Raw genomic sequence first — 15,328 nt, 5'->3', positions numbered from 1 at the left:
GGAAGGATTCTTAAGAGTTAGCAAAAGTAATATATAATAGATAATAAATATCTAAAAAGAAATGATATACAAGATACAGATACAAGGGTGGGGTGGCTTGAGTTACAGGCTTAAGTTCAAGGTACCTGTATAACAAACTTAAACTCAAAGCCACACTCCACTAGAAAAAGTCAGTCATGTGATTAATGCTCAGCGAACAAGATTACAAGTTCAAGGCCATATTCACTGGATAAAATACTAAGGAGTTGACTAATGTTACTTGACTTATGCTAACATTGCTTAACTATGTTAGAATACAATTTTATTAAATTTAATAATAAAAATAATCAGAAATAAGGGGGGGTAGGGGATTTCTTATTCACAAGTTTATACACATCTTCCCAGGTTTTTTCGAAGTCTTTATGTTCATTATGGGAAGACAAGCTCTGAGTTGACCAAGTCAAATTCCTGGAATCATTGAACTTGAGATCTGAATTTGATCTTAGTGATTTAGTCCAGATCCTTCATTTTATTTTAATTTACTAAAAATATTTTTGATATCTATTTTTACACATACATCATTTCCATATATATTCCCTCTTTCTCTGCTCAGTGAGCTATCTCTTTAGCAAAGAAAACTAAAGGAGAGAAATAGGGAGAAAACAGTTCAGCAAAACTAATCAACATATGAGCAGTGTTCCACATCATAGTCTCCTACCTAAGCAAAAGAAGGTAAGAAGGTAGGAAGGCACATTGTCTCATCTCTTCTCCAGTTAAACTTTGTCAATGATAATTTATATTCAATGTTCAGTTTCTATTTTTTGCACTTTCCATTCATATTGTAGTCATTGGATATAATTTTTTCCTCCTTTGGCTTACTTCATTCTGTATTAGTTCATATTCGTTTTCCTATCACATCTCATTTTAAAGAGGAGGACATTAATGCCCTAGAGAAATAACAACTTGTCTAGCATAATAGTGGTTGAACCAGGACTTAATTCCAAGATTCTCGATTCCCAAGCCCAGCATTCTTCCTACTACATATATAGCACAAGTCCTTCTGACTAAACCACTGTCATTGATAGAAGTCTATCATCAAATACTTATGGGTTGATTGTTAAATTTTAGGCTACAAAAGAGTGTAATTTAAAAAAATATATTTTCCATCTTTTACCAATTTCCCCGTAATAACAAATTTTCACACAAATTTTCCTAAGTTATACGATCAAACTTATCTCCTTACCACTCCTGGTCAAAGGAGCATAATTTAAGCTTATTTTGGTAAAAAAACACAATACAATAAACATTGACAGAATATAACAGTCTCTGTAGCTGGGTGTTTCTGTATCAGATAACTGTAACCGAGTTGGAAAGAAGGCATCTTGAAATTTTCATGTCTGAGAACTTTTGCCCTTCTTATATACATCTCTATAAATAGTTAACTCAGGGGCCATTTGGTCTTTGTTTTCTCTTTACTAGATTCCTGGACACCATGGGATCCTAAAGAGGGGATAGATGTCCATGGCCAAATAGCAAGTCGATGAATGTCAGAGCAGGGACTAGAATCTAAATCTTCTGACTCCCAGGCTAGCACCTTATTTTAATACAGTAGGAAGCCTTTTGTTTTTATGGCCTATAGAATAAAATGAGTTAATTTTGGCATTATTTTTAATTTTCAGGTCAAATCAAATTGAATTTACTTGATTTTGCTTTTGCAGATACTGGTTTTGGTACCACAAGTGGAGGGGCATTTGGGACATCTGCATTTGGTTCCAACAACAATACTGGAGGCCTCTTTGGAAACACACAGACCAAGCCAGGTAAGATGGTGCACAGTCAACTCTTTTGATTGGTCATGGTAAGCATCCGCTGCCTAAAATCATTGATTGGCCCCACAAAAACAACATTAAGGCTGTTCTAGGAGAATGTAAATGTAATAAAGAAATAATTGGCCTGAGGGTATTAACATGGTATTTCATGATGCTGTAATAGGATTTGGCTATAAGCTTTTTTTTTTAACTCTTTTTTTCTGTCCTTGAATCAATACTATGTATTGGTTCTAAGGTAGAAGAGTGCTAAGGGCTAAGCAATTGAGGTTAAGTGACTTGCCCAGGATCACACAGCTACAACGTGTCTGTGACCAAATTTAAATCCAGAACTTCTAGGCCTGTCCCTCTATCCCACTGAACCAGCTAGCTTCCCCTGGTTATAAGCTACTAATGCTATCATTGGGAAATGACATTGATCAGGTATCTTTATGGGGATTGTGCTTATAAGTGGTATTCTTCTAATGGAAAAAAATTATACCTTAGAATGATTTTTTTAAAATTTGTGTTCTTAGGAGGCTTGTTTGGATCAAATTCATTTAGCCAGCCAGCTACCTCTTCTACAAGCACTGGTTTTGGATTTGGAACATCTACAGGGACGTCAAATAGCTTGTTTGGGGCTGCTAGCACAGGAGCAAGTCTCTTCTCATCCCAGAACAATGCCTTTGCACAAAATAAGCCTACTGGTTTTGGAAGTAAGTAGGACAGTGTTCATATTTTTAAATTTAATTAATTGATTTAGAATATTTTTCCATGGTTACATGATTCATGTTCTTTTATATGAATCACGTAACCATGGGAAAATATTGTTCCTTGACTATGGGAGGGGATGGGAGGAGGGGAGGAAAGACCCACCCCCTTCCCAGAGCCAATGCACAGTTCCACTGGGTTTTACATGTGTCATTGATCAAGACCTATTTCCATATTATTAATATTCGCATTAGGGTGATCGTTTAGAGTCTACATCCCCAATCATATCCCCATTGAACCATGTGATCAAACAGTTGTTTTTCTGCGTTTCTATTCCCACAGTACTTTCTCTGGATGGTGGATAGTGTTCTTTCTCATAAATCCCTCAGAATTGTCGTGGATCATCGCATTGCTGCTAGTAGAAAAGTCCATTACATTTGACAGTGCCATAATGTATCTCTGTGTATAATGTACTCCTGGTTCTGCTCTTTTCACTGCATCAATCCTGGAGGTCATTCCAGTTCAACAGTGTTCATTATTAAACAGATTAGGAGTAGATGGGATGGAAATGGAGGAGATATTTTCCCCCTAGCATCGTAATTAAAATATAAAAGTTTGAACATGTGTTTTAAAAAATTCAGAGGTATAGATATGTGGTTGGAGGAGAAAAGGAACGAAGGCATGCTGTTATTGATTCAAAAGATAGATTTGTAGTGGTTTTCTTATTTTCCCTTTTTAAAAAAGCCTTAATTTGGAATATACACATAACTATTGCCTTAACAGGTTATTCCTTTTATAAGTGAGTGTTGATTCTGTACATTTTTATTAAATATCTACTGTGTTCGTACTTCATTTTCGAAGACCAATGACAGAAAGAATGGATGGAAAGTTAGGATGTATTAGTTCCCTGTTGACTCTAACATATGATTCTATTGCAAGTAGCATGTTTTGCTTGTCTCAACAAATTGAGCATCTTTGGGGGGGTAAACAAATCTAACCTGATTATTATATTATATATTACCTGATATTAAATAAAATCTTAGTTTTAATGTGACCTCAAGATCTTGTTGTTTCACATTGAAAATATCTTAGTATTTTGCAGAAGTACAAATCCAGTCAATATCCAGACTCCCTAAAATGTGGAATATGATAGACATTTGACCATGACAGTAGCAGTGTGTCTCAATTTCAATTTCAAATTCAATTTCAATGACCTCTGTTTCAGAACTGTAGTCAAGTGTTTCATCAGTAAATTCACATGATCAAAAGAATTGGTCATTTCCCTTAAAGTTCTTATTTTTCTGAGTTCAGTTGAAGAGCATTTTTGAAGTTTATCCCTCTAAAAATAAGCTTGGAGGCAAGTATAACCTTGAAATGCAGCCAGTCTAGAGCCAACAAAAATACTAATTTTAAATTTTAATTTATTATTTTTTAATTTAAGTATATTTCCATGGTTATATGATTCATATTCTTTTCCTCCTCTTTATTCTCCCTCCCCCCACCCCCAAGCTGACAAGTAAATTCCACTGGGTTATACATGTATTATCACTCAATATCTATTTCTATATTGTTCATTTTTGTAATAAAGTAATCTTTTAAAAAACCAAAATCCCACATCCTATACCCATACGAACAAGTGATAAATCAAATGTTTTCCTTCTGTGTTTCAATCCCAACAGTTCTTTCTCTCAATGTGGATGGCATTCTTTCTCATAAATCCCTCAGGATTATCCTTTATTATTGCATTGCTATTAGTAGCAAAGTCATATGATTAGTAGCAAAGACATATGATTGTCCTATAATGTTTCAGTTTCTGTGTATAATGTTCTCCTGGTTCTGATCATTTTGCTCCGCATCAGTTTGTGGAGGTCTTTCCAGTTCGTATGGAAACAAGCACAGTAGTATTCCATCACTATCAGATACTACAGTTTGTTCAGCACCTCATCGTTTTCCACCACAGAGGTTTTTTGCCACTACAGAGAGCGTACTTTGAATATTTTTGAACAAGTATTTTTCTTTATTATCTTGAGTATAATAAAGGTATAGCTGGATCAAAGTGTATGCATTCTTTTAAAGCCTTTTGGGCATAATTCCAAATTGCCTTCCAGAATGGTTGGATCAGTTCACAACTCCATCAGCAGCGTATTAGTGTCCCAATTTTGCCACATCTCCTCCAACATTTATTAAGAAAATTCTAATTCTTTTATTCCAGACTCAGATACCTCTTCATTTAACATTTCTTTTTTCTTTCTTGTAGATTTTGGAACAAGCACTAGCAGTGGAGGTCTTTTTGGAACTACAAATACAACTTCCAACCCCTTTGGTGGTACATCCACCTCTCTTTTTGGACCTAGTAGTTTTACAGCAGCTCCAACTGGAACCACCATAAAATTTAATGTAAGTGATTTTTTTTTCTCTTTCTGTGGAAGAAAACACTAGGACTTTTTTTATTCCATGATTTCTTTGTAAAATTATCATTAAAAAATATCTTATGTCTCTGTAGTGTGTTCTAGCCTGCCATCCTATCAAATTATAAACATTAACAGACATACAGAAATTCCCCCAATGGATATGCTCTATGTTAACTTAGATACTGGATTCTGATATGAAATCTTATTTTATTAATAATACTCATCTACATTTTAAACTGAATTTTAAGAATAAAAGAATAGTGGGGGCAGCTTGGTGGCTTAGTGAATTGAGAGCAGAGCGTAGAGATGGGAGGTCCTGAGTTCAAATGTGGCCTCAGACCTTAATCGTGTGACTCTGGGCAAGTCATCTAACCCCCATTATGTAGTCCTTACCACACTTCTGCCTTGCAAACCAATACACAATATTTTTTTTTTAAGATAGAAGGTAAGGGTTTTTTTGTTTTATTTTAAAGGGTTAAAGAAGAAAGAGGGAAAGAAAAGGAGAAAACTTTTCTTTGGGAACATTCATAAAAGTCCTGGAATTGGGGGTTCTGAATTGAAAGTAAAGTAGAATATAATTGACAGTGTAGAGTCCCATTTAATTTCCAAGAAGAAACAAAGAAATTGGAAAAAACAATGAAAGTAGGAATGTTGGTTTTATTTAATACATTTTTTTTAGTTATGTCAAACTCTTACAAGAATTGAATTTAGCAATATTTTGAAAGAATCACAACAGTAAAAAGGTGACTTAAAGACAGGAGGGATAAAAATCAGGGTACAAATGTGAGTTTTTGACCAGGTCTAAAACACAGGTTTTATGTGTGTATAACATTGTGAGAACAATTATTTCACACACAATAACTGAATATTCATTAGCTAAATTTGGATTTGTATACCTATGTTGTGTCTGCAAAAGCTGTGTTATACCTGAGTTACACTGTGGTTTGGGCAAAAGGGATATTTAAATGCTTGTGTATTTGAAGAACCACCAAGTAAACTACAGTTTGTCACTCTTGCTCAGTTTCCTAACTGGAGAAATAATCTGGTAATTACCTCACACATTGTCAGATTCACACAAAATGATGTACAGACCTTTATAAACATAAAAATGATATTATGTCACTTTTTAAAATATTACAACCTGGCCCTCAGAACAGAATTGATACATAAATTGGAAATTAAGATGATAGTAGCTATGAGAGGAGAAATAAAGTATGATGTTAACATATCATGATGTTTCTTCTTCCCTTTATAGCCTCCAACTGGCACCGATACTATGGTCAAAGCTGGAGTTAGCACTAACATTAGTACCAAACACCAATGTATTACTGCTATGAAAGAATATGAAAGCAAATCACTGGAGGTAAGTATGCTACAAAGTCCCATTCCCCCCATGTATTATTGATAAACTTGGTCTTATATCTTTATCCTAAATTGAGCTTTTGTGATATAGTGGAAGGAGCATTGGACCTGAAATTGGAAGACATTGATTTTGTTATCTGCTTTGCCCCTTGTTAACCATCTGGTCTTGGAGAATCTTTGTGAGCATTATTTTCTCATTTATAAAAGGGGAATAATGCTTAATACTACCTTATAGGATTGTTTCGGGATCAAATGAGATAATTTACATGAAGTATTTTATAAATATTCTTTTATTTATAAAATTATTATTGAAAATTATTAATGAACTTAAAAAGAATCTTAAAATGAGGAAGATTTTCTGTGGATCGAGTAGCTTTTGAAAAAAAAAAAATCTTCAGGGGTAGCTAGATGGCTCATTGGATAGAGAGCCAGGCTTTAAGATAGGAGGCTCTGGGTTCAGATTTGGCCTCATACACTTCCTAGTTCTGTGGCCTGAGCAAGTCACTTACTCCCTTTTGCTTGGCCCTTACTTCTCTTCTGCTTTAGCCTCAATTTTAAGACAGAAAGTGAAGGGTTTTTCTGTTTTGTCATTTTTTTTTAATTCAGAAATTAATAAAGATCAAATAAAAGGACTGTTTCTATGAGCAGAAAATGTCTTATATAGAGCTTGCTTTTATAGATGTAAAATAAGTTCATTGTATAACTTTCAAAGTTGTCATGATGTCTCATTTTGCATCTTGAGTCCAATATCTCTTTCTGGAGGTAAATAGTCTGCTTTATCATCTCTGAATTCAGTCCTCTAAAATTATGGTTGGTCATGGCATTGATCAGATTTCTTAAGTCTTTCAAAGTTATTTGCTTTTACAATGCTATTATAATGGTATCAATTGTTCTCCTGTTCCTGCTTTCTTTATACAAATTAGCTTAGACTTCTCGGAAACCATTCTCTTCATATATCTGGTGTAACAATATTCTATTACATCTATATACCACAATATGTTCAGCCATTACCAATTAATGACACCCTCATAGTTTCCAACTATTTGTTACCATAAAAAGAGCTGTTATAAATGACTTTTCCAGAAAGGTCCTTGTACTTTTCCTTTGGTCACTTTTGGAAATAGGCCTATTAATGGTATCAATGGTTTATAGTATATACCCAGTTCAGTAATTTTGGGCATATAATTCCAAATTTCTTTCCAAAGTGACTATATCACTTCACAGCTCCCCAAGCAATGTATCAATGTGCCTGTTTTCCCAAAGCCTTTAAAATATTTTAATTTTTTGTTAACTTTACCAATTTAATGGGTATGAGAAAGAACATCGGTGTTGCTTTATTTAACATTTCTCATTGGGATTTGGAACCTTTTTTCATAATGGTTGTTGATAGCTTGAATTTCTTCCTGTAAAAAGTGTCTGTTCTTAGCCTTTGACTATTTTTCCATTGGAGAATACTTTTATTCTTACAATTCAGTTCCTTATATATCTTAAAAGTGAGACCCTTATTAGAGAAATTTATTGCAAAGATTTTTAATTATTTTTAATTTTAACTTACATTGGCTTTGTTTGTGCACGTACGTAGATTCTATAATCAAATTGTCATTTTGTGTTCTGTGATCCTATAGAGTTGTGAAAAATAATTTCTTCCTTTTCCCCCTAATTTGTTTATGATGTGATCTTTAATATCTAAGCTATGAATCCAATTGGAGCTTATCTATGTTAGATTGTGTGAGATGTTGGTCTGACAGATACCTTTCCAATTTTTCTGATAGTTTTTGTCAAATAATGAGCCCTTACTACAGTTGCTGTGGTCTTTGGTTTTATCAAAAAACCTACTATTCATTTTTGCTTCTGTTTCATTGATCTGACCTTTCTAGTTTTTAACCAGTATCAAAAATCATTTAGTATAGATTATTTGTAATTTGAGATCTAGTACTATTAGACTTGTCCTTCCCCCCATTGTTTTCCTTAAGATTCTTGACCTTTTGTTCTTTCAGATTAATTTAATTACTTTTTTTTTCTATCCATAAATAAATATTTAATGTATTATTTTTATTCTTATAACCTCTTTTTTTCCTGAGGATGTGTTGCCTTTTATTGGATTATCTAAAACCATTTTTACTACTTGTGAGAGAGGATTGTTTTGGCTAACTTTGATTTATGGTTCTTTCTTTTAAGTAATTATCTGTAAGAAATAAATAAAAATTGTGCTTTTGGGAACCTGGGTATAAACAAGATGATAAAAACTTTTTACTATAGAAATAGTGCAGTTATTAGCTGAAATAATTTTAATTTAAAAATGTTTTTCATTAAGCAAGGGGGAATTTATTTTTAGGTTATAGAAGAACCTTAATAAGAATTGTTTGAATTTTGCAGTAGCATCCTTAAAGCTCTTCTCAACTCTGTTTTTTCTTGAGGGTTGTCAGAATAATCTTCATGGATTTAGTTGTATCATTCCTCTGCTCCAATGTATTAATGATTTTCTGTTGATGTCTAAATGAAGTTCATTATCTTCTGACGTGTATTCAAGACCTGGTGCCATCCTATTCTTTCCAGCTTTATTTTATTACTTTCTTTTGTGTATTCTGTGCTTTAGCTAATTTACATAACTCATTTAGATTTATATTGCGTTCTTAGCCCTCCTTGCTTTTGCTTTGGCTATTTGTGCCTTGAATGTCCTCCATTTCTTTCTTTATTGAATACCTATATATTCAGACACTATGTTCTGAAGCTTCCATTTTCCTTTTCAGACCTCACTAGGCAATTTGTTTTGTAACCCTTTAATGTATTTATCTGTAGTAAAAAAAAAAAAGATTGTTGTCCATGTAGGAATCTCATCATCCTATTCCCCCTATCCCCAAATAAATAAGCTCCTTGAGGTCAGGACTTTAACTAAATTTTGTTATCTCAACTTTTTGTATTTCCCTCTATTGTCAAACACCCAGTTTCCCATACTTTTTTGTTGTTGTTGTTAATGAATTCTTTTAAGAGATTTTTTTGTTCTCTAGTTTCATTTTAGAATGAATATAGCTTAAGGTCTTAACAGATAGACTACCAGGCATGGAGTCAGGAAGACTTAAGTTCAAATGCAGCTTCAGACACACTTGTGTATTTCTGAACGGATCGTTTCGTTTCTATCTGCCTCGGTTTCCCCTTCTGTAAAAAGGGAATAATAATAGCACCTACCTCCCAGGGTTATTGCAAGGATCAAATAAGAAAAAAGAGTTAAATGCTTAGCATAGTGCCTGGATTTTGTAGTAAGTGTATATAAATGTTGATCACTACTTTTACTATCTGATTTGCCTTTAATGATGGGGAAATTAATCCTTTCCTTATTTTTTTTTAAGACCCTTACCTTCCGTCTTGGAGTCAATACCGTGTATTGGCTCCAAGGCAGAAGAGTGGTAAGGGCTAGGCAATGGGGGTCAAGTGACTTGCCCAGGGTCACACAGCTGGGAAGTGGCTGAGGCCAGATTTGAACCTAGGACCTCCCGTCTCTAGGCCTGGCTCTCAATCCACTCTCAATCCAGCTCCCGCCTTCCCCCCTCCTCCCCCCCCTTACTTTTCTATATTGACATTCATGTGGAAGTGTCAGCTATCAATATTCATTTACCTATGAAATGACTGGGATGTTGTGGTTTTCCTTTTCTTAGGAACTTCGATTGGAAGATTATCAGGCTAACAGGAAAGGTCCTCAGAACCAGGTGGGAGCTGGTGCCACCACAGGGCTGTTTGGCTCTTCTACAGCCACTTCCAGCACCACAGGCCTTTTTGGAAACTCCACCACAAATGCAGGTTTTGCATATGGACCCAATAAAACTGCTTTTGGAACAAGTAAGCACAGAATCTTAGTTGGATTATACTAGTTTACTTTTATATTGAGAATGGCTCTCATATTGTAGGCTGAGGACAGTAACGCTGGGTTAAATGAACTACTTGCTTGCCTTTTTAATAATTTCTTTGCTAAAAATTCAACATTGAATAGAAATACAGTGGACTAAGTTTGCTTAGTAACTACTTTGATTAAATTAATTTCACCAAAGTCAAGGTATAATTGTTTTTATAACTTGTACTGTGTATTGTCAGATTACTCTCCAAAAAGATTCAGTTTGCTAATAATAAGAGTGTATCTTTTCTTTTATAACCCACCAGCATTGTTTCCTTAATTTTAATTATTTTTTCCATTTTGATAGGGAAAAAAATCAGGAATTTGAAATGATTATTCAAAATTATTTTAATTTCCATCTCAGTGAGGTTGAGCATTTTTCAAGTGGTTTAGTCATTTGTGTTTCTTTTGGGGAAAATATTTTTCTTTCCTTTTGTTATATATTCATTATGGATTTGGCTCCTTTTGCTCTCAAGGATCGCATTCCTGGGGGCAACTGGGCAGCTCAGTGAATTGAGAGTCAGACCTAGAGAAAGAAGGTCCTGGGTTCATATCTTGGCTTCTGATACTTCCTGACTGTGTGACCCTGGAGCCAAGTCACTTAATTCCCATTGTCTAGCCCTTACTTACTCTTCTTTTTTGGAATCAATACATAATATTGGTTCTAAGGTAGAAGGTAAGACTTTTTTTAAAAATGCATTCCAACAATGGAAAGAATACTGGGTTTAGGATCAGAGTATCTGGATTTGATTCCTAGTTTTGCCATTTAATGACATTTTACCTTTGACAAGTTATTTAAAATTTTGAGCCTTAGTTTTCTCATCTCAAAAATGAGAGGATTGGACTTTGTGCCAGGCACTGTCCCAGGTAATTTACAAATATCATCTCATTTGATTCATAATAACTCTGCGATGTAAGTGCCATTATTTCCATTTACAGTTGAGGAAACTGAGGCAGGCAGCAGTTAAGTGACTTGCATAGGATCGTATAATTAGGAAGTGCATATGGTTAAATTTGAACTCAGATCTTCCTAACTATAACCAGCTCTCCATCCACTTTACCATGGTAATGCTTTTGTGAACTGATTCTATGACTTGAATTCCAAGAGCGTTCACGGTTTCCCTCAAGAAAAGATGTAGGATATGGGCTGTGCTAAATGAGACAATCTGCTGAGGTAAAGCACTTTATCATTGGACTGAAACTCAGGACACTTGAGTTTAAGGGCAGGTACCATTATGATTTTGGACAAGGCCCTTAATGAGTTTCTTCATTTGTAAAATATAGATAATCACTGTACTGGACATCCTCTCTAAGGTTGCTATGAAGTAAGGTCATAAGATAGGAGGCAAGTAGAAAGGATTTAGCAGTACAGGGACTATTTGCAAACTTTTATTCTTTAAATGCTTGCAAGTGAACTTCCAAGAGTTCATTTCTGGCTGGGTATAACTGATATTATCTACTTAGAAAAAAAAAGTGAAATATGTTGTATAAGGTTTTAGCTACATATTAGTTATTGACATTTCTCCTGATTTTGTTTTGTTTTGCTTTTTTTTTGTTTGTTTGTTTTTTTGCCTAAAAGGTACAACTGGATTTGGGACTAATACAGGTAGTCTCTTTGGTCAGCCAACTCAGCCAACCACTAGTCTCTTCAGTAAGCCATTTGGTCCAGCTGCAACGACCCAGAATGCTGGCTTTTCCTTTGGGAATACCAACACCCTTGGACAGCCAAACACCAACACAATGGTAAGTAAACAAATGCATGGTACAAGGAGACTTGACTAATAGAGACATGGTGTTGCTGCACTTCTCAATGACCAATCATCCTGGTTGCAGTAGGCTGCCTGGGAGCTGCTATGCCTCTGTTTCTTATCTTTGAACAAATTTTCTCTTTCTAGTAATGCTTGGCCTTCTCTTACCATTGGGCAGCTTGTACTGCCCTTCATGACTTTCTTCTGTGGAAGTAATTACTCCCTTATCTAAAGTCATAGTACTTCGTATTGTTCTTATATTCTGCTCTGTTGTAGCTTCCCTGCTAAATTGTATGAGTATTTTTGAAGGTAGAAATCATGTCTTTTTTTAGCTTTGTGTATAGCTGTATGTCCTTGGACAAGTAACTTAATCCTATTTGCCTCAGTTTCCTCATCTGTAAAAAATGAATTATTTGATTTTAAAGTACCTTTTCCAATGCTGTATTTTGGGGATTAATGAAATTTTAACATACCTTGGTTTTAGTGGTCTCATTTTCATTGAAAGTGATGTAACTATTTTAGAAATCTTTAAAAAAAAAACATTTTTTGAGTCAGTGGTGGTAATAATCAGTCTCTCTGGTAAAGGAAGCATCTGGTCCAAATTAACATTGCATTAGCAACATCTTTACCATTTCTCAGAGTATCTGTTTGGTCCTTGGGTCCTAAAACCACTGTTTGATAGCAAGAGCCTTAACTGTAAAACCTTTTGACTAACATTTTTAAAGTTGCATCTTACTTTTAGTTGATTATATGGGTACTTTGGGGTGATTTGTAAGACAAACTGGGATTGGCATGCTCGCTTTCACCCTAGATTATTGTTTGCAGGGTTTATTTGGAGGAACTCAGGCCTCATCTGGAAGTCTTTTTGGGACAGCTACAAACACAAGTGCTGCTACTGGATTTGGAACCGGAACAGGCCTCTTTGGGCCAACTAACACAGGATTTGGTGCTGTTGGTTCGGTATGTGTTTAGTGTTGACTGTGACTTGAGGTTGCATGGATATAATTACTCCTTAAAATTAATACTGTTACAAGTATTTATGAGGAAAGACTAACTTTACCTGTTATTATCTGTTTATAGAGTATATTGTATGGTTTAATAAGAATGAGTTTAATAAATGTATTTGTGTAGCTTTATGCTTAGTATGCACAGAACTTACTTAATATAGCTCAATAGCTATTAGTTGCAGCTATAAGACACCCCCCCCCCAGTTTTATTTTCAATATCAAATATTAGGGTTTGGGTTTGAGTTTTATGGCTAATGCTTTTAATGTATTCCAACTAGTATTGTTCTGTCCAGAATATATAATTTTTCAACATTTTTGTTGAATGTAAATAGAAGTGATAAAACATTCTGTTAGTTTCCTCAAACCAGACTATGTTCTTTTGCCTACTTCTGCTTCTCACCTTGGGCAGCATTCATTAAGGTGTTTTCAGAGGAATTGTTTTGGTGGTCACCCAGTAGCTGCTTTAATGCCAGCAGCCAAATGATTGACTTTATGTCCTCAGAAACATAACTTTATTGAAATGGTTTGAATCCTAAAACAAAATTGTCACTAAAAACTACATGGGGTTATAATGATAATAGTTGATAATTACATAGGGCTTTTAGATGTGTATGGCCTTATCTCAGTAATGAAAGTAATCATATTTTGCTAGTTGCAACAATGGAGTTGACACATAAGCTACAATGTGAAATGACATGACAGTGGATTTGGTAATGTGACATGGGAATGTGGAAAGAGTGCTAACATAGACCTAGTTTCTTCTTTGACTCTAACAGGACATGAACATTTGGCACTAACTTGACCTTGAGCCCCTGTTTCCTTAATTGCAAATTAAACATACTTTATTTGCACTCCACACTCCAGAGAGCTATTGTGAAAATAGAATGCTTTGCAAACCATTTAGCACTACATAAATTTGGGGTTGTTAAAATGAAGAGGGAATTATGGTGGGAGAATATCATTCCTCTTCTCCTGGAGCTTGTATTCTGATATTTTTACCTAGATAAGTAAGGTTGAAGAATTGAGAACTATAAAATATTTTTCCAAAATTTTTAGTATTTGTCTTTAATTACAATAACTTTGTTTTTGTGCTATATTAATTGTATAAAACCCATTACAGTAACCAAATATTTAACTGCCAGTTTAGGTTTCTTCCTTTTCACTCCATATGTTAATATTTTTGTCGTTTCCTGGACTTATCATTTTGTGCCTTAAAGTAAATATACTGCCATTACTTGGAACTGTTGATCTGCTTGGCTCTTCACTCATTTTACCTCTTGTATTAAAGCATCTCATAACATTTTAATGTTTTATGTTCTCTTCCTTTTTAGACCCTGTTTGGCAGTAACAAGCCTGCTGCATTTGGAACTACTACAACCAGTGCTCCTTCGTTTGGTACAACCAGTAGCGGGCTCTTTGGTAACAAACCAACCCTGACTTTAGGAACCAATACAAACACTTCTAATTTTGGTACATATAAAAAGCAGGGTTAACTCTCTTAAGTTACACTGACTATACCACACTCCAGGTCACCAATCTCCTAGTACTAAATGATTTTGAATAATTTAAAATGCTCAGGTAAGCCATGAAAGATTATGGAAGAAAAGTTATAAGTTATGAACAGTGATTCATAAAACTGTAGCCTTTTAACATGTTTTTTTTGTTCAGTCTCATAGAATTGAATCCCGTTTACCATTCCTAGTCAGAATATGTACTAATAGCATATGTGCTAGTCCCAGGGCCTTAGCCATTCTTTTCTAAGAACAAGATCATGGTACCTGAATGATCAATGCATACTTGTTTTAATGTAGAAATTCAAGAATCAAATCTTGACATATTGGATCATTATATGTACTTCTAGGACTTTTAATTGCATTAATTGGAACTGACAAACACATTTAGATTTTTCCTGTAACCAACTTTTTTGTAAAGTTTTATATTATCTAAGGAAATATAGTCCTAGTTGGAGATAGTGAAGTAGGAAGTTTGATCAATATGGGTCAGCAAATCAGAGATTAAATATCACAGCAAATGTTATTCCCAGTCTAGCTTTTAAAGGTTCCTGTGTTAGAGAAAAAAGACTAGTTGTCTAAGGTGTTGAGGTGTAGAATTTGTATTATGGGGAGTCTGAGCTTTGTTGTCATTTTTTTGGTCAATACCAATGTGGCAGCTACACTGGTGGCTAGCATTTTAATCTTGAGTTCATGAATTTGGTGTCGTGAGATATCATATCATCCACTTGTACTGTTGATTTTCAATTTAAACTCTTTGGTTATAGCTTATGGAAAAGAACAGTATTTTCAGTAGAATCTGAGATAGTAGATACTCAGCATTTAGAAATGAATTAATCTTTGTCCTCTTATTTCCTAGCTAGAAAGTTATTCCTATGATCATAGACTTGCTAAACATGGAAGGTACT

General features: G+C 34.5%; 1 protein-coding gene across 4 annotated transcripts in view; it reads left to right on the top strand.

Moving 5' to 3' along the window:
- The window catches only part of NUP98 (nucleoporin 98 and 96 precursor), a 101,517-nt gene that overhangs the window by 31,933 nt on the left and 54,256 nt on the right, over positions 1-15,328 (top strand). For 2 of the 4 annotated variants that reach the window (XM_056795056.1, XM_001370235.4), the window contains exons 3-10: positions 1,698-1,799; positions 2,321-2,500; positions 4,753-4,892; positions 6,162-6,269; positions 9,922-10,102; positions 11,734-11,897; positions 12,728-12,862; positions 14,241-14,328. In XM_056795056.1, coding sequence (XP_056651034.1) covers positions 1,698-1,799; positions 2,321-2,500; positions 4,753-4,892; positions 6,162-6,269; positions 9,922-10,102; positions 11,734-11,897; positions 12,728-12,862; positions 14,241-14,328 — 1,098 coding nt within the window. Of the gene's footprint in view, positions 1-1,697; positions 1,800-2,320; positions 2,501-4,752; positions 4,893-6,161; positions 6,270-9,921; positions 10,103-11,733; positions 11,898-12,727; positions 12,863-14,240; positions 14,380-15,328 lie in introns of all 4 variants that reach the window. The other 2 variants (XM_007491076.3, XM_056795054.1) reach the window with 1 other exon arrangement.

The sequence above is a fragment of the Monodelphis domestica genome, chromosome 4, assembly GCF_027887165.1.
Source record: "Monodelphis domestica isolate mMonDom1 chromosome 4, mMonDom1.pri, whole genome shotgun sequence".
In the NCBI taxonomy this organism is placed as follows: Eukaryota; Metazoa; Chordata; class Mammalia; order Didelphimorphia; family Didelphidae; genus Monodelphis; species Monodelphis domestica.
Note: the sequence above shows the minus strand (reverse complement) of the source record. Positions and strands in the feature narration are given on the sequence as shown.